The 24,477-nt window shown below is 34.3% G+C and overlaps 1 protein-coding gene across 2 annotated transcripts in view; it reads left to right on the top strand.

Moving 5' to 3' along the window:
* ROCK1 (Rho associated coiled-coil containing protein kinase 1) overlaps positions 1-24,477 on the top strand; it is a 136,835-nt gene that overhangs the window by 23,040 nt on the left and 89,318 nt on the right. Inside the window, exon 2 of one of the 2 annotated variants that reach the window (XM_081150060.1) lies at positions 2,418-2,499. The exons of the other annotated variant lie outside the window; for it this stretch is intronic. Within the exon in view, the coding sequence (XP_081006186.1) occupies positions 2,418-2,499 (82 nt within the window). The remainder of the gene's footprint in view (positions 1-2,417; positions 2,500-24,477) is intronic. 2 annotated transcript variants of the gene reach the window in all.

Here is a 24,477-nt window from a genome sequence, read left to right on the forward strand (position 1 = left end):
AACTACTAGAGTAAGAGTCAGTATTTTGATTCTTCATAGCTTACCAGCTAGCTGTGTGACATTGGGCAAATCAGTTAATATTTCTGATTGTTATTTGCCTTGGACAAAATGAAGGAATTAAACAAGGTAAATTTTGAGGTTCTTTTCTGTCTAACATTTAGTAATTTTTCTAAAATCTTATTTGGAATAAGAATGGAGGCAGTTTTAAATATATTTACCAAAGAGAGCTGTGTGAGTAAAATTTAATATATCCCTCACTGTTTAAAGTTTTATTTGATATTAGAAAATAATCTGAACTAATATAAATTTAGATGTTCTGAACCTTTTAAAACTGAAATGTGTCTTTGGAAGTAGATGTTTACTAGGAGCTCTTAAAATAATAGTTATAAAGTATAATAATATATTGAGATTATCATGCTATATCTACTTCCATTTCCCAGACAACATTAAGGTATCAAAATTTGGCCTAAAATTGTTCTTGTGTAGCTAATAGTACAGTAGTCCCCCTTATCCACGTGGAATATATTCCAAGACCCCCAGTGGGTGCCTGAAACTGTGGATAGTACCGGACCCTATAAATACTAGGGTTTTTTTCCTATACATCCATACACTTTATGGCTTCTCTTTGGCATGTTTAAGTAAAATAAAAGTTACTTGACAAGCATTGTGATACCCCAACAGTGATCTGATAACCAAGATGGTTACCAAGACTAAACGGTGGTAGCATATACAGTGTAGATACTCTGGACAAATGGATGCTTCAAGTCCCTGGCAGGATGGAGTAGGATGGTGTGAGATTTCATCATGCTACTCAGAATGGCACACACTTTAAACTTATGAATTGTCTATTTTGGAATTTTTCACTTAATATTTTAGGACTGAGGTTGACCATGGGTAACTGAAACCACAGATAAGGCAGGGAGGACTACTATACTTGCACTTTTCTGTAGTCTGTATAATTTTTTGGAGTGACATGATGCTTTGAAACTTAGTGTCTAGTCTAAGAAAATTATTATTTCTTTAATATTTTAATGCCTTTGCTATTGAACATAAGAATCATTGGTTTATTATACATTTTGTGCCTACTCATTCAGGTTATTTTCAAGGTGCTATGGAAGAAAATGAGATGTTAACTGTGGTTTCTGGCTTAACTTAAAATCTAGTAAAAAAATTTAAAAAACATATTCATATTTAAAAAACACTGAATTCAGATATTTATTGGTTTTTCCATTTAGAACAGACCAAACATCAGCTGGTCTTTCTATAAATCAAGTTCTCATTTAAAGGTTCTCATCTCTTTTCTGTAAAAAGAACTAACAAATATTCAGATGGCTTATTAGACTCTAAAAAATGTGTATCAAGGGTAGATGAACTTGTTTTAGTGGAGGAGCTTTTTCTTCAGATCTGCACAAATCTCTGAATTTTGAAAAGGCAATATAGGGTAGGTTGATCTCTAAGCAGTCAACAACACTGGTATTATTGGCCATCTTTTCTGTGGTTGGTTTTCAGTTCATGCAATGATATATTTTAAAGCTTTGACTCTGCTTTTTTATTTCCTAGAGGAATATTTTAAGTGTTCTAAAATAACTGGGTGATTGACACCCTTGACTTAACACAAAGTATAATGTCTGTATATCCTCCTCTTATGAGCATGACTGTACAGGATCTGCAGAAGGTGTGTCTTCTTTTGCTGCTGCTGTTTTTATTCGTGGACTCTGCTAGGGCAAACTAGATATCCCCAGCTAAATAAAATGAAGTTACTTGGGTTATTGAATGTTCCTCTTGCCGCATTCCCACTTAACTGATCATTACACCTTCACATTGCCCTGCACTTACTTAGAAGTAAAAGTAAATGTCCATGTTTGTCCTTTACTAATGGCTGCCCTACAAAGTGCTTCAAGGAAAGAAAAAGAACCCTTATTAAAGCCCAACATATTTTTATAATTAAAAGTGTATCTAAATGCTGAGTTTATTTTACACTAAACTTCACATTTTAGGAACTACTATTTAGCTCTACTACCTTGTCAAATATGTGTAGTCACAAAGATAGCCATTTGTTTTTGATGAGTGTCTGAAGTAAAGATAAATGCAGTAGTAAGGGGGAGTGAAAAGTAAAATTTCATGCCCTTATGAGGGGAAAAGGGCTTGAGTTGGAGTCAGCTTACGCCAATTGGTGGTTATGTTGCTGCTCCTCTGTCTGAGAGAGTTAGAATGTGAAAAACCTATATATAAAATAAAAACAAATGTTCTCTTCTCTCAGTACTCATGTAACTTTGTAGAAGGTGTCAAGTGAATGCAAGATGTATGAGAGAGGGCTAATTAAAAATTAAGGGATATACTTGGTTCTTTATTCATAAAAAGGAAAGTGTTCATAGAGTGATCCAGAAAACTAACTGTTTGTTTGTTTATTTGTTTAGGATGGATTGGATGCTTTGGTATATGATTTGGATTTTCCTGCCTTAAGAAAAAACAAAAATATTGACAACTTTTTAAGCAGATGTAAGTAATTTTTGTGGAGGTTAATCACAGATTGTATATAATGAAATCTTGACTTAGATAATTCAAGCCTTTTTTCCCCTTTTTGTCTACTCTGGTTATTTCATCAATAGTTTGTACATAAAATGAGTGAAATGGGAAAGAAACTTTATTAGTCAGTTTGGGTGCCTATTAAAATCTATAAAATATTTTGCACATTAGGGAATGAAAAGTAAATGGCAAAAATAAGTCTATTAAAATAAGCATATACATATATGCACATTAAATTTCAGTAAGGTTATATTTATTCTCTATTTTCCTTGTATAAATGAATTGGCTGTTATATTTTATTACCTGTAGGTAAGAATAGATTACTTATGAAAAGCCCTCCTGAGATATGAGAATTTTCTTTATGAAAGCTGGCTTTTATTTAAATTTTACAGATATTCTTTTCTAAAAACATTGTTTTGGGTTTTTATATTAGATGTTGTCATTTAAAATTTTGATTAAAAACTTATTAAAATTGTTTCAAAAACTTGATGGTAAGATTTAGATCATAAAATTTTCCCTACTCCTTATCTTTATTTCTTTTACCTAAACCATACATATTGATACATTTAGGCTGGGTTGGTTTTAGTGTTATCTTTCAATTTTGGTTACATATGTTTGGTTAGAAAACATTTGTTTTTCTCAGTAGTCAAACGGTTTTACTTTGTTGTAGTTTCTTTTATTATTTGTACACTTGGAAATCTTGCCTCAGAATTTTACTTATCAATTTTATGGTTTAGTTTTCTGTTTTGTGTTTTTTTTTTTATAAAAATATTTATTCAACCTTAATTTCATTTTGGAATATGGTGCCAGAGTCTGAATGGGGACTTTTAAAATATGAATGTTTTTTAGATTTCTCACATCTTAACTGAAATTGCAGGAAATTTTTATTATTGTTTACATTTGGTTACCTTCCTACTTAACAGTATATAGCAAAATAACTAAAAAGGTGGAGAAACATGACCATTTCTTATTTGATGGGAGGCAAAGGATAAATGCTCATTAATACAAAGGGGAATGTGTAACTTTGTAGAGTTAAGAGTATTAGGAATTGGAACACATATTTTCTTAATCTGTTACTCCTTTTGCTATGCAGCATTCATTCATAATATTAAGTATGCCTTTATATTACATTTTATAAGTAGAAACATCAGTAATCACAAAAGAATTAAGTAAAACAAAATGAAAACATAAAGCTAACATAAACAGATAAACCAGTGTATTTTATAGCCTGGCTTTTGCTTTTATTTTTTTTGTTCTTTAAACAAAATAATTAATTTTTAAAATTTAATTATTAATTAAATAATTAAATTTTATTTTTTAAATTGCAATTTACATTGAATATTATTTTATATTAGTTTCAGGTACACAAGCATAGTGGTTAGATAATCAGATACTTTCCAAAGTATTACACTGATATTTCCAGTACCACCCACCTGGCACCATACATAGTTATTACAATATTATTGACTGTATTCCGTAGGCTGTACTTTACATCCCCATGACTATTTTGTAACTACATATTTGTACTTCTTAATCTTAACCTTTTTCATCCAGTCCCCTCTGATAACCATCAGTCTGTTCTCTGTGTCTGTGAGTCTGTTTAGTTTTGTTTATTCATTTATTTTGTTCTTTAGTTTCCATATATACATGAAATCATATGGTATTTGTGTTTCTCTGACTTATTTCACTTAGTATAATGTCCTCTAGGTCCATCCATGTTGTTGCAAATGGTAAGATTTCATTCTTTTTTATGTGTGAGTAACATTCCACTGTATATGTGTATCACATCTTCTTTATCCAGTCATCTACTGATGAGCACTTGATATATCTTGGCTATTGTAAATAAAGCTGCAATGAACATAAGGGTGCATATATTCTTTCCAATTAGTGTTTTTGGTTTTTTTTCCGGATATATACCCAGAAGTGGACTCTCTGGGTTATATGGCAGTTTCATTTTTAATTTTTTGAGGACTCTCCATACTGTTTTACATAGTGACTGCATTCCCACCAACAGTGCAGGAGGGTTTTCTTTTCTTCACATCCTTGTCAACACTTGTTGTTTGTAGATTTGTATTGTTGATAGCCATTCTGACAGGTGTGAGATGATATCTCATTGTGGTTTTAATCTGCATTTCTCAGACGATTAGTGACATTGAGGATCTTTTCATAAGTCTGTTGGCCATCTTTATGTCCTCTTTGGAGAAGTATCTGTTCAGGTTCTCTGCCCATTTTTTAATTGGATTGTTTTTTTAGTGTTGAGTTGTCTGAGTTCATTATAAATTTTGGATATTAATGCCCAATGAGATGTATCATTGGCAGATATTTTCCCCCATTCAGTAGGTTGCCTTTTTGTTTTGTTGATGGTTTCCTTTGCTGTGCAAAAACTTTTTAGTTTGATGTAGTCCCATTTGTTTAATTTTTGTTTGTTTGTTTGTTTCCCTTGCCCAAGGAGATATATCAGAAAAAATATAGCTATGAGAAATGTCTCAGGATTTTACTGCCTATATTTTCTTTTAGGAGTGTTGTGGTTTCAAGTCTTACATTTGCATCTTTAATCCATTTTGAGTTTATTCTTGTATATGGTGTAAGAAAGTTGTCTAGTTTCATTTTTTTGGTATGTATCTGTTCTGTTTTCCCAACACCATTTATTGAATAGACTTTCTTTACCCCATCGTATGTTCTTGCCTCCTGTCTGAAATATTAATTGGTCATATGGGCATGGGTTTATTTCTGGGCTCTCTATTCTGTTCCATTAATCTGTGTCTGTTTTTATGCCAGCACTATGCTGTTTCGATTACTATAGCCTTGTAGTATAGTTTGATTCAAGTATTGTGATACCTCCAACGTTGTTGTTCTTTCTCAAGATTGCTGTGGCTAATTGGGGTCTTTTGTGGTTCCATATAAATTTTTGGGTTATTTGTTCTAGTTTATGAAAAACACCACTTATTATGATAGAAATTATATTGAATCTATAGATTGCTTTGGGTAGTATGGACATTTTAATGATGTTAATTATTCTTACCCATGAGCACGTATATGCTTCCACTTATTTGTATCTTCTTCAGGTTCTTTCTTTACTGTGTTCTAATATCCTGAGTACAGGACTTTTACCTCATTGGTTTAATTTATTCCTAGGTATTTTTTATGCAATTGTAAATGGGATTGTTTTCTTAGTTTCCCTTTCTGATAGTCTAGTTTTTAAATTGCAGAAAAGTACAGAGACTAATAAAACAAAATTTTAGTAAATCATATCTAGCATCAAGTAACAGTTGTTACTAAGGAGGGTTTATACCAGGATTGCAAAGTTAAAGGTTCAAAAATCAATTACCATATTAACATGCTATAAAATAAAATCCATAATACCATCTCAGTAGATATAGAAAACGCATTTAATAAAATTCAGTATTTCTTTTTATTTATTTTTTAATATATCTTTATTGATTTCAGAGAGAGGAAAGGAGAGAGACAGAAACGTCAGTGATGAGAGTCATTGATAGGCTGCCTCCTGCACGCCCCCTGACTGGGAATTGAACCTCAGTCTCCTGGATCATAGGTCGATGCTCAACCGCTGAGCCACTCTGGCCTGACCAGTATTTATTCTTGATTTAAAAATATCTCTCTGCCACCTAGGACTTGAAGGAAAACTCCTTTACTTTGATAAAGAGAATCTATAAAAAAATGTATCGTTCACATTGTATTTGTGTATGATTAAATGCTTTTTCTTTAAGATTGGAAAAATTCAGTCTTTTCTCACCACTTTCATTCAACATTGTCCTAGGAGTTTTAGTGCAATTAGATAAAAAAAGTAAGAAAATTATATAGATTAAAACAGAAGAAGTAAAATTTTATTTATTCAGACAATATGCTTTTCTGAGTAAAAAATCCTCAAGATTCTACAAAAAAGCTTTAAGAACTAAGTTGAACACAATTGCAAGTTAGAAGATAAAATACAAAAAGCAATTCTATTTCTATATATTAGCAACAAGCAATTTGAAATAGATATCATAACAAATATAGCACTATTTGCAATAGAAGAAAAACATGAAAATGTCATAAATTTGACAAAATATGTGTAAGACTCGTGTACTGAAAACTACATAATATTACTTAGAGAAATTAAAAGAAAAAAGTAATAATAAAGAATAGATATTCAGTCCTGGCCAGTTTGGCTCAGCGGTTAGAGCATCAGCCTGCAGGCCAAAGAGTTCCATTCCCAGTCAAGGGCCCATACCTTGGTTGCAGGCTCCATCCCTGGCCCTGGTTGGAGTGTGGGCTGGAAGCAACCAGTTGATGTGTCTCACATTGATGTATCTCTCTCTCCCCTCCTCAACCCTCCCCTTCACTCTCTCTTAAAAAATCAATGGAAAAAATATCCTCTGATGAGGATTAAAAAAAAAAGAATAGATATTCAATGTTCTGGATTGGAAAATTCAATATTAAAATGTTAAGTGCCCCCAAATTAATTGATCTATGGAGCCCATGTATTCTCATAACCTTAAGTAGCACCTTTTTCTGTAAAGTGACCAGCAATTCTAAAATTCATATGGAAAGTTGAAGGGTGGGATAGCCAAACAGGTTTGAATAGTAAGAGCATAGCTGGAAGACTAACATTACTGGATTTCAATATCAAGACAGTATAATTAATATTATTTAAAGAATAAACACATAGATAAATAGAACAGAATAGAGTCCAGAAATAGATTCATACATATACAGTCAATTGATTTTCAACAAAGAGGAGAAGATAATTTAATATTCAGCCTAACTTTACACCATATATAAAATTTAACACAAAATGTATCATAGACCTAAATGTAAGAGCTAAAACTATAATATTTTCAGAAGAAAACATATGAAATATTTGTGACTTTGGTTAGGCAAGCATTTCTTAGATGAAACACAAATAATACAAACCACGGTGGTGGTGGTTGTTTTTTTGTGTTTTTTTTTAAATTTTATTATTGTTTAATACAGATGTCCCTTTTTCTCCCCAATGACCCGTTCCACCCCGTTCCTTCCCCCTCCCCAGTCCCTCTCCCCACCGTTGTCCATGTCCTTGGGTTGTGCGTACATGCACATAGGTGGTTGTTTTTTAAACATAGATTAGGCTTCATCAAAATTCAAAACCTTTTCTTTTTAGGAGACACTACTAAGAAAATTAAAAGGTGAGCCCCAGACTGGGAGAAAATAGTTGCAAAACATGTGAAAGGGAAATGAATAGTATTTTCAACAAGTGGATATCCAAAGCAGAAAAATGAAGTTGGACTCCTACCTTACATCATACACAAAATTAATTCAGAATGTAAAAACTAAAACTTTAAAACTCTAAGAAGAAAATATAGGCATAAATCTTCATGACCTTGGTTAGGCAGTTGTTTCTTAGATATAACACCTAAAGTACAACCAACAAAAGGAAAATAAATTGAGTACATGGAGATTAAAAACTTTTGTGCTTCTGAAAACACTATCAAGTAAAAAGACAACCCACAAAATGTGAGAAAATATAGCAAATCATATAACTGATAAAGGATTGCTATCTAGAATGTAAAAAAGCAACCCAGTTTAAAATGGGCAAAGGATTTGAATAGACATTTCTCCAAAGAAGACACACAAGTGGCCTATGTGCACATGAAAAGCTGTTTAAGCTCTGAGGTGTGGCTTAGTTGGTTGGAGCTTTGTCCTTGCACCAAAAGGTAGAGGGTTCCAGTCCACACACGTGCCTGGGTTTCAGTTCTATCTCCAGCGGGAGGCAACAGATCGATGTGTCTCTCTCTCATCAGTGTTTCTTTCTTTATTTCTTTTCCTTTCCTTTTCCTTTTCCTTTTCCTTTTCCTTTCCTTTCCTTTCCTTTCCTTTCCTTTCCTTTCCTTTCCTTTCCTTTCCTTTCCTTTCCTTTCCTTTCCTTTCCTTTCCTTTCCTTTCCTTTCCTTTCCTTTCCTTTCCTTTCCTTTCCTTTCCTTTCCTTTCCTTTCCTTTCCTTTCCTTTCCTTTCCTTTCCTTTCCTTTCCTTTCCTTTCCTTTCCTTTCCTTTCCTTTCCTTTCCTTTCCTTTCCTTTCCTTTCCTTTCCTTTCCTTTCCTTTCCTTTCCTTTCCTTTTTCCTTTCCTTTTTCCTTTCCTTTCCTTTCCTTTCCTTTCCTTTCCCTTTTCTTTCTTCTTTTCTCTCTCTCTACAAATAAATAAAGCTGTTTAACATGATTAGTCATTAGGAAGTTGCCATTTATGGGACAATGAGATACCAGTACACATCTCTTAAAATAACTAAAAATTTTAAAACTGACAAAATCAAGTACCTATATATATATGAAAATGTGGAGCATCTGAATTTGACACATTTCAGGTTGGCACTTTTCTTATGTTATACATGCATTTACCATATGACCCAGAAATCACACTCCTAGGTATTTATCCAAGAAAAATGAAAGTAGCCCCGGCCGGTTTGGGTCAGTGGTTGGAGCGTCAGCCTGGGCACCAAAGAATCTCAGGTTTGATTCTCGTCAAGGGCATGTACCTGGGTTGTGGTTTGCTCCCCGGCCCTGGTTGGGGCCCCTGTAGGAGGCAACCAGTCAGTGTATCTCTCTCACATTGATGTTTCTTGCGCTCTCTCCCCCTCCCCCCTCCCTTCCACTCTCTCTGAAAAAGCAATGCAAAAAATACCCTCAGGTGAGGATTAACAACAACAAAAAAGAAGAAAAGAAAAATTAAAGTATGTGTCCACACAAAGACCTGTATAAGAATGTTTAAGGTGGTTTGTTGTATTTATAATTGCTGTAAACTGGAAGCAACCCAAATGCCCATTGGCTGGTAAATGGATAAACAAATTGTGGTACATCCACATAATGGAATACTTAAACAGTGAAAAGGAGTGAGTTACTGATATGTACAGTAACATTGATAAATCTCAAAAACATGTGAAAAGTGAAAAAAGACAGGCACAAGAGGATTCATACTGTATCATTCCACTTATATGACAAAAAATTCTCCTTCAGCTCCTGAAGTTGTATTCATGTAATATTTCACACAGAGTAATAGGTTTTCCTAGGGCAGTATTTTACATATAGCTGAAATTAATTTCTATTGATATTTATAGCTTTTATTAGTGAGTACTTCAAAATTATTTTACTAAAGTTAAGTGTTTTGTTTCTAATTGCTTTTTGCTGACAGATATCTGATGTGGTGATCTAAGAATACACCTGGAATATGGGATAAAATTTTTCTCTTTAGGATGTACTAAGTCTCACTAAAGTATAGCAACTTTAAAGTATAGCAGCTTGAAATATTTTAAACTTCAGGACTAACTATATTACAACCTGTTAGTTTTCATCTCTTTGGGTTGAAGAATGTGTGGAAACTGAAAGGGAAAAGAGAATCTGTACCATTTGACTGAATACTTAGTTAATTATAAAGATTTACTGTTCTGGACTCTGGTGTATGATAACCTAAATAATGAGGACTACAAAGAAAATACTTATCTGCCTCACATAACTGATGAATATTTTAATAATTTTAGGTAGGGTTAGAGATATATCCAGATAAAATAAAAGCTGTATTGGTTACTCACATGTTTGAAGAAACGTATTGGGTAGGGGGCATTGGGAGGTGGATGGAAGGAGACTTTGGAAACAGTGGTATGACTGTGTATGTCTATAAACCATTATGAATGTGTCACTGAGACTTTATAATATGTTAGTAGAAAAGTCTTTATTAAAAAAATAAGTTGAAACATATTAGTATTTATTAGTAGTATTTAAACAAATAAGTATTTATTAAACTAATTTTACCACACTATAAAGAAGAAACTGGAGGAAAGAAGAGCATTGTATGAAGAAAACCCATGAACCTGGGAGTAAAAATATGGCAGAGAGCGTTTGTTTGGATTAGAAAAATAAACTCAGAAATGATATTTTATGGTAGTGTAATATATATATAGCTTTCCTAATACATATTACAAAAGCAGCATAATAGCTATGGTAGTAATAGTGTACCAGCTATCTACTTATAAAAGCATATAGAACAATTGATGAAATCTTTATTTGCTTTGCCAGTAACTTAATTGTTGAGAAAGTGATGAGAGTAATTGCAATTCTGGGTTTGTGATAAAAAAAGCTGAATTGATTTGCATTTGGGAGGTGACAGAAACCTTGAGACAGAGCACTCATTTTACCTTAGACCAATGACACTGTTAACATTTTGGGTTAGATAACTCTGTGTTGTGTGGGAGGGCTGGTCTTTGAACTATAGGATGTTTAGCAGCGTTCCTGGCTGCTCCCTTCTAGATGCCAGTAGCATTACTCCCCCCCTACCCGTCCCCCCCCCCCCCCCGTTGTGACAACCAAAAATGTCTCAAGACTTGGCCAAATGTCCCCTGGGGGTTAAAATTCCCATCAGTTGAGAACCATTCCCTAAGACTTTATGTTAGTTAAGGAAAGAAATGCTGGGCACAGTCAGACGTGTTCAACGATTAGGAAATTTAATTCACTTTATTGAAAAGACAAATACTATTAATAGTGATTCTAAGTGAAGGATGATATTTCAAAAAGGAGTAAATAGAAGAAGGTTGCAGCCAAAGAAACCAGGGTTATTCCACAGCTCAGATGGGAAAGGATAGCAATGACTGTATTAAGTATGAGCACACATCGAGGGATAAATGCAAAAGAGTAGCATTAATCTATAAAAATTGTGTTAGGCCAAAAGCCCATGATGATCCAAGGCTTGTGAAAAGTTCTGAAGACAACAAAAGTAATTTCTCCCCTCTAAGCCTTCCCCCTTTTTAGAATTATGGGCTCAAGATGTATGAGAAAACGACAAATCCGCTACGTGAGACCATTTATTGTTGAATTATTTTTTGAATTCCCAGTCTACTAAAGACATGAAGAATAAGACTTTTTTCTTTAAAAGTGTAGCTCTTACTGTCTTGTGGAGGGAGATACAGAAGCAAGTAGTAACTTATATATACCTTTATAATTGTGGAAGTTTGTAGAGAATGTAATTACACATAGATCCTGAAGGGAGTAAAGAAAGACTTCAGAAAGTAGCATTTGAATTGAGTCTTAAAAGATGGGCTAGATTTCTCAATTGAGGAAGAACAATTCAGGCAGAGAGGAAACAGCATTTAAGTTACAGAGCCATCAAAAGTATTTTATATTTGAGGGACCAAGAGTTTGGAATAAATCGAACTTGGTTTATGATGAGCAGGAAGGGATGGGGTAAGGAGGACAGATGGCAGAAGAAGAGACTGAAATGGCAGGTTGGGCCTTTTGGGTTAATGGATTAGATAAAAAAGAATTACATTGTATCTTGTTTTTTGTTGTCATTTGTGTGAGTTTTAAAAATAAAGGAATTGAAGTTTAGGGAAAGAGAAGAAATTTGAGCACTTTAAATTAGTTTATACCCCCAGATCTACGCAGATTACACGCTAGAATTTTGAATTAACATGCTGATGTGATTGAAGATCTTTGGAAAAACTTTGGGGAATAGTGGAGCTGCCAGAAAATTAAAGTTAAGTAACCAAAGAAAAGAGAGAAATATAGATTTCTGATCAGTGGCAGTCTTCAGGCAGAGGCTTGAATTTTTCTTTGTAAACTGCTTGAACTACTCTTGTTCAAGCTTCATCATCTCTACTTGAATGATCACAATAAATCTGTCTAGTCTCAGTGCATCTGCTTTTGCCCATTTACAGTTAATTATCCACATCTCTGCCAGAGGATTTTTTTTAAGTTGCTAATTTGATTAAGTTATATCTCACTCCCAGACTTTTTGATTTTCCTAATGTGGCACTGTATGGCCTTTCAAGTTACATTCTTTTCTGTACTACTCTCGTTTTCTTACACCTCAGCCACACAAGGCACATTTATTTACTGGAAAGTAGACTTTTTAGAGGTTGTTTTCCTTTCCTAGAATTCCTTCCAATCCCATCCAGCTTAAAGGAGTCATCATGCTTTAAATTTCGAATAAGCCTTCACTTTAGTTTCCTGACCCCTTGGGCCAGTCAGATGTGCACTTAGCACAGTTAGATTATATTTATTTGTGTAGTTATTTGATTGTTATATTCCTCTTCTTCCATCATCACTAGATTGTAAATGTCATGAGAGCAGGCAGTGCACTTGTATTTTTATTCTTAAACCTGACTGAATATTAGGTACTCATTAAATATTTGTTAAATGTAATTGAGGTTAAGGCTGACTTGTTAGAGATGATCTAAAAAGTATTCCTTTGTTGTTAGAGTTTGGGCATGAATATTAGTTTTTTAAATTATTCTTGATTTCTACATAATATATCAGGTATCTGTGTACCGATTGTCACAATTAAACTAATAGTTAACATTTTGCCCTGTTTGCTTCTGGTCTTTTATTTAAAAGAAAATGTTCAGTTACACCCACCCCTGGCTGGTGTGGCTCAGTTGGTTGAAGCATCGTCCTGTGCACCGAGGAGTCGTGTGTGGGTTTGATTCTCAGTCAGGGTACATACCTGGGTTTTGGTTTCAATCCCTGGTTGGTGCATGTACAAGAGGCAACCGATCTATGTATTTCCCTCACATCGATGTTTCTCTCTTTCCTTCTCCCTTTTCCTCTCCCTTCCTCTCTCTTTAGAATCAATGAAAAACATATTCTCTGGTGAGGATTTAAAGAAAAAAAAAAGTTACAGTATAAGTCTCGGGCTTCATGTCTTCCTCTTCCAGAGGTAACCACTAGCTTAGAGTTGATATATTTAGTCATTGTTTCTTAAACTTTCTCAGAATAGCGATTTCTTTTCCACCATACAAAATCATCACATCAAAAACAAGCATACAATTAAATCAACAAACAAGCTATACACAATAAGAACAAAATTATTTCAGTTGAGCTGCAGAAAATAAAGTTCTTTCAAAAGTTTCTATTATGTTATTTGTAAAGGGTAAATCATAGTATCACTGTTTTAAGGGGTAAATTACATGTATCATTGTAAAAGGGTTTGTATCTAAAGTTTTTATTAATTTTTCCAAGTAATTACATTTGGTAACCAGCCATCAATATTCCATAATATGGAGTTAAACCTTTTCTTTAATGGTTACTTTCTTTCTTTCTTTCTTTTTTTTTTTTTTTAGTTTAGGGAGCACTTTTATTTATTTATTTATTTTTAAATTTTATTTTTGTTTAAAATATTACAGATGTCCCTTTTTCTCCCCAATGACCCATTCCACCCCGTCCCATCCCCCTCCCCAGTCCCTCTCCCACCATTGTCCAAAATGGTTCCTTTCTTAAATTCCTTTCAAAAATGCTATTTCATGGGTTACACACATATAATTAAATATTTATTTATATATAAACAGGCAGTAATGATTATCAGAAAGTTTGTTCCTATTTTCTCCCATCTTAAAATGTTAATATGTCATTACTCTGGCATGCTTCAAAACTTAAAATGCATACTTCTCTGTACTTTTAAATTGGTAAAATCATGATACTTTTCTGCCTATTAAATGAGTGTTGTGATAGTTCAATGTTAGTGTTATCTTTAAATTAGCTATTCATTAGTTTGAGATTAAAATAAATAAATTTAATAATTTTAATAATTATCTTTTATTTTAAAAGTGATGGAGAAATAAATTATATGCTCTGCTGATATCAATGACTGTTGTTCATCCAAGGAAGTAGAAACAACTTGACTATGTTTGCCATAGCTCTTTGTGGCATTGCACAAAAGATACATATTGCTTAATAGAAAAGGGAAAACTTTTTTCTCATTTAAATTAAGGTGTCATAATAATTTAAACAAAACAGAAGTTTTTATGACTTATAGAAGAGCCCTCATTTTAATGTTTGTGGCTAGTTTTTCCTAAAGGGTGTCTCATTACAATTATAAAATCATGTACTATAATATTGAAGATGAGTACTATATTATTTGTAGTAAAGTTAAAGAGGGTTTTTGTGTACTTTGAATATAAATTTAGATGTAGTTAGAAGTTTACGCTTTTTGAGTATTTTTAAGAAACAATTCTAAAAACAGCAAAATTTATATACTATCTTTTATATATAACGTGTACTTCTATATTTAAAAAAGATAAATTTCTTGAGTGGAAAAGAATATAGATTATATTGATCATATATTGTGATTAGTATACATTTCCATTTTGAAGCTTCTCAACGGATTAAAAAATGTAAAAATACTTTTTGGTAGTGTCATTAAAACTTTCTTCTTCACAACTAAGTATTAAGGTACATATAAGAATCTGCATTAATGTGGAATACATCCAGCCAGAAAGCATTGAAATGTAGTAGGGTTTTGGCATGTTTGATTTTTGTTGTTGTTGTTTATTTAGTCTGTAAATGACTTGCATAGTCTGGTAACTTTAGCTTTCAGTTGCGAATGTATTTCCATTTTGGGGCAGGATTGTAGTTGTAATATTTTGGGATTATTTCTTCAAACTAGATACTGAAGTATAAGAAAAATAGTATTTTGTTGAAGGACATAAGATCAATAGGTCATCATAGACAGTCTAGAAGCATACTTCTTATTGTATGAAAATTTGGCATAAGCTTAATATGGCACTTAGGTGATTGGGGGAAAAGGTATTCAGTAATTTGTATTGAGACAATTGGATATCCATCTGAGGAGAAAATGAAATTCTCCATAACATAAACAAATGTTTATGTAAAGACTTAAAGTACTAAATGAAATTGTAGTGATTATATTTGTAGTGTTCAAGTAGGAAATGCCTGTATTTTTTTAAAATTGATTTTTAGAGAGAGGGAGAGAACTATTGATTTGTTGTTCTACTTATTTATACATTCATTAGTTGATTCTTATATATGCCCTGATGGGAGATCGAACCCACAACCCTTGTGTATTCAGATGATGCTCTAACTAACTGAGCTACCTAGCCAGGGCCAGGAATGCCCTTTTTTAAAAGCAGAATACCAGGGCTAGGAACTAAAGGAAACATTGATAGATTTTGGCATATCAAAACTATATAAAGAAAAATAAAGAACATCAACAAATAAAAATTACAGCATAACAGAATTATATTACTAATATATGAAGAGATTCTTCCAATCAATAAAAGCACAATTTTAAAATGGACACAGTAACTGAATATATAGTGTAAAGGAGAAAAAATAAAAATGATCAATGAGCAGTTGACAGTTGAACAAATGCATTAATATTTCAAGAAATATGGGTTAAAATAAGAAAAAGATTCTACCCCTACCTCCACCTCAATCTGAATCTGAAACATAAGACTAATATCCAGGATTGGTGAGTATTAAGAGTGCAGATTGGTACAGTCATTTTGTAGAGCTGTTGGACAGTATATTTCAAAACTAATAATGTTCATAAGCATAAGCTAATACTTTTACTTAAAGAAATGTATCCTGCACAGACAGCTCTGCAAATGTACAGGAATGTTCATCATAGCAAATACATATTGTTAGAGCAAAACGTTAGGACAACCCAAGTATTAATCAGTAGAATTCAGTCACCTATCCAGTGTGTTTAGTGAAAAGCAATTCACAAAATATCTTTTGTCAATAAGTATGTAGAGATAACACATTTAAACAGTGAATTCATATATCCCATTGAATGAATGTACCATAATTTAAAAAACATTTTACATAAATTATTTTGTAATAAACTTACCAAATAGTTACAAATATAGTAAAGAGATTCCTGTATGCCCTTCACCCATCTTTCCCTAACGTTACCATCTCATGTAACCATGACACATTGACAATACTAAGAAATTAAAATTGATATATTATTAGTAACTAACTACATACTTTACTCAGATATCAGTTTCTCCACTAATCAGATCCAATCTAGTTGCCATTTCTCCTTAGTCTCTTCCAGTCTATGAGAGTTTCTCCATCTTTCCTGTTTTTTGTGACCTTGGTAGTTTTGAAGATTACTGATCAGGTATTTTATAGAACATCCCTTAGTTTGGGTTTGTCTGATGTTTTTTAGTAATTAGAATGGGGTTACGGGTTTGGGGGATGAATGAGCACCACAGAGATGAAGTGCACTTCTCATCACGTTATATCTGGGGTATGTCTGGGATATGTGATATTATCATGATTTATCAATGTTAACCTTTATTACTTAGTTTAAGGTACCTTCTGCCAGGCTTCTCTCTCTTCTTTTTTTTTTTTACTATTTTCCTTTCCATTCCCTATTGGAATTCGGTTCCTAGTCCAGCCCACACTCAAGGGAATGGATATTAATAATTTTAGCCTCTAGATTCAAAAGGCTACATATGTTCTGTCATGGAGCAAAAGTTTTTGATTTTGATGAAGTCTCTAATTTATCAATTACTTCTGTTAAGAATTGTGTTTTTGGTGTCGTATATAAAAATCATTGCCAAACCCAAGATAGATTTTTTTTCTTTTTTTGTTAATCCTCATCTAAGGATATTTTTTCCATTGATTTTTTTTTTTTCCTTTTTTTTTTTTGAGAGGACGTGAGAGAGAGAGGAAGGAGGTGAGAGAGACACTTCGACTGGTAGCCTCCTGCACGTGCCCCAAGTGGGACCAGGGGTCGAACCTGCAACCCTTCAGTGTACGGGCGATGCTCTAACCACTTAACCACACCGGTCAGGGCCCAAGATAGATTTTTTTAAAACAGCTTTATTGAGATATAATTTATATACTATAAAATTCACCCATTTAAAGTATACAATTCATTGTTTTTTGTGTGTTCAGAGTTGTGCAACCATTACCACAATCACTTTTAGAACATTTCATCACCTCATAAACCCCATACCCATTAGCAGTCACTCCCCATTTCTCCCCAAGCTCCCCAGCCCTGGGGACTAATCTCTTTTGTCTGTATTGATTTGCCAATGTCGACATTTCCTATAGGTGGATTAATTAAATATGTGGTCTTTTGTGAGTGGCTTTTAGTCTTTAGCATGATGTGTTCAAGGTCATCTATGTTATAGTGTGTATTTCATTCTTTTAAATTGTCAAATAATATCCTGTTGTATGGGTATACCAACATTTTGTCTACCATTCATCGGTTGATAAACTTTTGTATTGTTTCTATTTTTTTTGGCTTTTATGAATAATACTGCTATGGACATCTGTGTATGAGGTTTTGTGTGGACATATTTTTTATTTCATTCCATTTCTAGGTATGATATGATACCTGATAATGGTATATTTAACATTTTATAATATGTAAATGATAATGCTATGTTTAACATTTTGAGAAACCCAAGATTGATTTTTAAATATATACTTTTATTATTTTGGAGTAAATGTATGTGGCTTCTCTATTGTTCCTGAATAGATAAGAGCTATTGATAGTTTCCACTTGTAAAAAAAAATCATTAAATATTTTTAATATCATTGAACTCATACATACATCAGGGACATATCCATGAATGAAGTATGGTTTTTATCATTAAGGAAATGGGAACTACAGTCCAATAGGAGAGATATATAAAGAACTTCAGTCCAGATTGAAAGATGAAATCTAGGAAAATAGGGGTGTCCTTGAGAAGAGAGTCATCCCATCTGCTTGAGGAGATCAGGTATGGCTGAGGAGGAGATACAGGATTAGATCTTATTTGATAATAACTTGGTCAAATAAAGTGGGGCAAGTCATTTTAGGGTGGTGATCAACATCTGCAAAGGCATAGAGAGGTGAAGCAGTATGGCTGTATGGGCAATTGCCAATAACTGGGCATTGCTAGAGCATTGGGGAGAGTATCTAGAAATAAAAGACTGAGTCAGACAGTAACAAGATCTGAAAGCCTTTTTTGCTATGTTGAAGAGTGGATTTTGTTGTTGATTTATTTCTCAAACTGTGTGTGTGTGTGTGTGTGTGTGTGTGTATATACATTGTACACTGGAAAAACATGATACATATTCCTGGAGCTTGAATTTTATTTGAAGATTTGAGCATAAAATATTTTTTTTGCATTAAAAGTTAGATTTTTGTGGAATTAAATATCACATTTTAAATTTTCCAGATAAATGTTAGGTAATTTTAGAGCTTGTATGCGTTGGTTTGACTACTCTAAAAGTATGCTAGGCATACTGGGTTTCTTTAGGCAAACAGTAGTAGTATTTTGGTCAAGCAGTGTATTGTGCATAGCTTTTATTACCATATTTTATCTACCCCAACATTTAAAAAAAATATTTTTATTGATTTTACAGACAAAGGAAGGGGGGGGGAGAGAGAGAGAGAGAGAGAGAGAGAGAGAGAGAAACATCAATGATGAGACAGTCATTGATCGGCTGCCTCCTACAGACCCCCTGCTGGGGATTGAGCCCAAAACCCAGGCATGTGCCCTGACTGGAAATCGAACTGTGATCTCTTGGATCATAGGTCAGTGCTCACCCACTGAGCCATGCCGGCTGGGCTACCCTGACATTTTAAAAAACCTTTTTTAACAGTTTGGACGTGTCTTGCAATCTATAGTGGTACCTAAAATGATGGTGCATTTTATAATTTAAAATACTAGGCCAGGCAAAATATGTCTTTTTCCTTATTAGAAAGCAGCAGAGTCATTATAGAAACTTGAAATATATAAAAAGTGTGAGGAATAAAATAATCTAATCCTATCTCAGTCGGAGATGACTGCAGGTATTATTTTGATACATTCTTTCTGGCCTTTTTTCTGTCTATATACTGATATATTTTTATTTTTTTTAAATGGAGTTCATAAACTACAAAGCAGTTTATTCTGCTGCTTTGCTCAACGTTATCTGTTGAATATCATTCTGTGTAATTTAACAAAATTTTAAATGTTGCCTAATATTACATTATATATATATGAAATTTTTTAATCTTTACATTTTAAAAAACATTTTATTGTAGAAGCCTTGGTTCCACATCATATCTAATTTCTTTAGGACAAATTTCCAGAATTTGTAGAATTTACTGAGTATAAAGTATGATTTTTTTAAAAAGACTCTTAATAACTATCCATTTGCTTTCTAGAAAGTTAGATTGAAGAGTCTGTATGTGTTTAAAATACTTATGAATTTTTAGTAACCCTGAAACTAAATTCTCAAATTTTTGCACTGCCTCTTTTGCCACTTGTGATTGTTTAGAAACCAATTAGCTTGTTAGTGGCCTGCAAAGACTTATGGTGTCTATTTATGACTCAGTTTGCCCATTTCGTTTCTTGCATACTGTGTAGTAATATCTTAGTACTCTGAATCCTAGCTTTCTGCTTGGCTCAATATAGTTGACAGTCAGAAATTGGTAAGAGAGTCTGATGTTCACCACAGTCCTGTTTATTGGTTTGAGAATTAAATGAGGGCTTACCAAATTTATAATATTGCGAGTTTTATTTTGCATGAAACAAATTCTGTAAGTAAAGAGGTTGAAATTTATTATGGGAAAAAATTAGAATGCTTAAGAAAGATTGGAAGTTCTCAGAATTTTTCACTTTTAGATAGGGTGACTAGGGTAGGGCTCATTAAAAGGTAACATTTGAGAAAAGAATTGAAATATTTGAGAGAGTTAGCCATACAGATGTTTGAAAAGAGAGAATGGCATGTAGGGGAATAACCAGTGCAAAGGTCTTAAGAGAGGAGTGTGCCTGGCATGTTTGAGGAGCAAGCAAGGAAGCCATTGTAGCTGGAGAGGATTAAGAAGGGAGAGAATTATAGAATAATGTCAGAGAAGTAAGGAAATAGGGGGGCTAGGTCATGTAGAGTCTTGTAGGCCATTGTAAGGTCTTTGACTTTTGCTGTAGATGAGATGGAAAGACATTAGAGAGTTTTGAGCAGAGGAGTGACATGATCTGACTTGTGTTTTAAGAATATCACCCTATGTTAAGAATAGACTGTGGAGAGGCAAGAATAGACACAGGGAAATCAGTTAAGAAGCCATTGCAATAATCCAAGGAGGAGATGATGGTGGCTTGGTCCAGCATTGTAGTGGAGAGGGTGAGAAGTGATCAGGTTCCAGATATATTTCAAAGGTAGAGTCTGCATGTTTTACTGGAAGATAGGATGGGGACTATAAAGGAAAAAAAGGAGTCAAGAATGCCTCCTGGGTTTTTGCCTCAAGCAAAATTGACCCATCAGCTGAAATGTGGAGATCATGAATAGAGGTTTTGGGTGAAAACATCTCTTTGTTAAATTTGAGATGTTTGTTACCCGAGTAGATATATTTTGTAAGCAATTGAATATATAAATCTGAAGTTTAAGAGAGAGGTCTGGACTAGAGATAAGTATTTGGGAGTTGTTGACACGTAGAGATTTTTTTGTTTTTGTTTTTTTAAATATATCGTTATTGATTTCAGAGAGAGGAAGGACAAGGAGAGAGAGAGAGAGAAACATCAATGATGAGAGAGTCCTCATTGATCGACTGCCTCCTGCAAGCCCCCGAGTGGGGATTGAGCCCACAACCTGGGCATGTGTCCTGACTGGGAATCTAATCGCCATCTCCTGGATCCTAGGTTGACACTCAACCGCTGAGCCACACCCGGCTGGGCGACATGTAGAGGTTTTTAAAAGCCATGAAGGAAATGAGTGTAGACAGAAGAAAATACTAGGGAAGACTGAGCTTTGAGATGCTTCAGTGTTATGAAATTTGGGAGAAAAGAAGGAACCAGCAAAGATAACTGAGATGTAACCATTGAGGTTGGAAAAAGTACTCTTAGTATTGTTAGAAGAATGTGGTATCCAGGAAGTAAAGTAAAGAAAGTCCAGGAAAGAGTGATCAAACGGTGTCAAAAGCTGCTGATATATCAAGATGAGGACTGAGAATTGGTCATTGGATTTAGCAACATGGTGGTCATTTGTGACTTTGACAAGCAATTTTGATTGAAAGGTAATGGCTATTGCCCACCCAGAGTGAATTTAAGAGCAAATATAGGAAAGATTTAGAAACAAAAAGTATACACAACTTTTGAGGAATTTGATGTAGTGGAGTTAATGGGGCAGTAGTTGGTGAGAGAAATGGGATCAAGATGTTTGTTTAAGATGGGAATGAAAACAATATGATAAGATCCATTAGGAAGGAGAAAACTTCATGATGCAGAAGAAAGAGGAGAATTGCTGGAGCAACCTTCTTGAACTAGTGGAAAATGATGACATCAGTGGTGGAGGGATTGATGTAAGATATCAGTATTCTATAGTAAAAGGTGAAGCAACCAAATACATGAGTGTGCATGCTGCTGGTTGAAAAAATGATATGAGCCCAGCTGGGTGTGGCTCAGCATTTGAGCGTTGACCTAGGATCCAGGCGATCGGGGTTCGATTCCTGGTCAGGGCACATACCCGGGTTGCAGGCTGCAGCCGATCAATGACTCTCTCATTATTGATGTTTCTATCTCTCTCTCCCTCTCCCTTCCTCTCTCTGAAATCAATAAAGATATATTTAAAATTAAAAAAATAAGAAAGGAAGGAAGGGAAGGGAGGGACGGGAGGGACGGAGGGAGAGACGGAGGGAAGGGAGGAAGGAGGGAGGGAGGGAGGGAAGGAGGGAGGGAGGGAGGGAGGGAGGAAGGAAGGAAGGAAGAAAGGAAGGAAGGATATGGTAGTATCACTAGTATTCCATGGTGAGCTGGATTTCCATTAAAGCAGAGGTTGGCAAAGTACAGCCCACAGACCAATATGATAGTAATTCTGTGCCAGTTTTCTTCTGTTTCATTTGTTTCAGGGTAGTAGCCAACAGGGTCATTAGCTATGAATGAGGATCAGTGAAAGAGCTGTGAGAGATTTGAGAAGAAAGAAGAAAATGGGAAATATGGTCTCTAGCAGAGTGGGAGAGTGTATAGATTATGGAAATACATGATTACCAAGCAGAATTAAAGGCCAGCTTTGTGATTATGACTTTAAAGTGGGATCAGTCAATATGATTTTATGTATTTATCCAGATATATTCAACTGCATGGGTGCTAATATAGAGTTAGTTGGAAAGTAGGATTTAACTAAGATTATGGTTTTGCCAAACTAAGTATAGTTTAAGAGCCAAGGCATTGAAGGTGTATGCAAGCAATTGGTTATAGGATTGAACATGAAATATAAGCTGGGTAGGTAAGAAAGACAAGTTGTGAGTGTGATGAAGTTAAGTAAAAATGGGATAGGATCAGTAGTTGAAGGTCTTGATGGGATTGGGGATTGTTAGAGTTGAGTTATTGGAGGGAGTAAGCAGGAAAGCTAAGGGAGTGCTTAGAGAGTATAAGATTTGAAACTGAAATTATGGGAGGATTATAATTACTGATAATAACAATGTCCAGTATGTGACCATGGAAATGGAATGGCTGAGGTAATATAGATGACAAGATCATTGAAGAGAGATGTTAAAGGCATTAAGAAGCCAGGTTATTAGAAATATAACCTATTGTTATATTAAAATCTTTAAGAATTAAAAACAGGAGAATATTGAAGAGATCAGTAAACCAGAATTTAAGATTATCTAGCAATGAGATGTGATGACCTAAGGGTCAGTAGATGAGAGCAACAATGAGAGGTAGTGGGAGATATAACCTAATAAAATGAAAATCAAAGCTGGCAGATTTCAGCTGGGAGTATAGAGATGGCAGTGGAGTTCACCTACCCTACTTTCAGGGCCAGTGGTATAAGGCATATGTGAGGGAAAATGGTGCCCTCAGAAGGGAGCTGGGTTTCCATTGAAGCAGGGATTGGCAAACTATAGCCAACAGGCCAAATGTGGCCTACCACCTGTTTTTGTATGGTTCATGTGTTAAGAATGATTTTTATATTTTTTAAATGGTTGATTAAAAAGTCAAAAGAAGAATAAGCTTGGAAATTATATGAAATTTTTATTTCAGTGTTTATAAATAAAATTTTATTGGGACATGCTCATTCTTTTATGTTTTGGCTAAGATTGTTTTTGTGCTATAAATAGGCCGAGTTGAGTAATTGTGACAGAAATCATATGTGGCATTGTCATAGCTTCACACTGCTACTCAGTACACTGTAAATTATAGAGGCATAGTTACAACTTGACAGTGTTCCATATGTATCACCATACCACAGATTTTATTTTTTTTATTGCCATGCATACCCATTGTGTCAAATCTAAAAAAGAAAAGTGAACTTTGAATGCTATCACTTTGAGGCACAGTGGAGTGTGGATTATTTTATCAAGTTAGATGGCAAAACATTGTGTTTATTATGCAGTGACACTATAACTGTGTTACAAGAATACAATATACTAGCCCTAGCCATTTTGGCTCAGTGGTTAGAGGATCAGCCTGTGGAATGAAGGGTCCTGGGTTCGATTCCAGCCAAGGGCATGCAACTCGGTTGCAGGCTCAATCCCCAGCCCTGGTCAGGGCACGTGCGGGAGGTAACCAATTGATGTGTCTCTCACATCGATGTTTCCCTCCCCCCTCCCCCTTTCCACTCTCTCTGAAAAGCAAGAGGGGAAAAATACAATATACTGTACATTGACATTACCAGAGTAAGCATTCATCATAATATCCCCAACTCCAGGAAAGCAACAGTCAGAAAAAATAGAAAATTTAAAATGCAATATCTCATCACAGATTTTCTTCACAAAAATTAAGAAGTAACATCAGGCTGCAACCTTACATAGGTTTACAGGTGTCTTATTAGTTAGCCAAGCAGAGAAAGTCATTCACCGAGGTTGAGTGTTTGCAGAACAAAACAAATGTGTGAAGAGAGAGAAACTTGCTTAAGGCTATTTTTTAGCAAGAACAGTTGCTCAAAGAATTGAGGTCATTGGGAGCAGCATCAAGAGTCAATTAAAAAACAAGACAAACAATTTTGATTGATTTTTCTTGACTGTTGTTTATTTCAGAAGTCAATACCGAGTTTGAAGTGAGTAAAGAATTATCCTCAATATATAGTCTGCATGGAACAAGTACAGGCAAGAATATTTTTAAAGTTGAGAAAGCACTGAGTACAACTTGAAGTGCAGTGTGCTAAGGTGTGTTACAAGTAATGCTATTTAAAATTATGTGTGGTGCAGAAAAAGGCTTAGTTGGGCAAACTAACAAAGCTTGTGAAAACAAGGTGTTTAAAGCCTAT

This window comes from Miniopterus schreibersii (genome assembly GCF_964146895.1).
Source record: "Miniopterus schreibersii genome assembly, chromosome: 10".
Taxonomy (NCBI): Eukaryota; Metazoa; Chordata; class Mammalia; order Chiroptera; family Miniopteridae; genus Miniopterus; species Miniopterus schreibersii.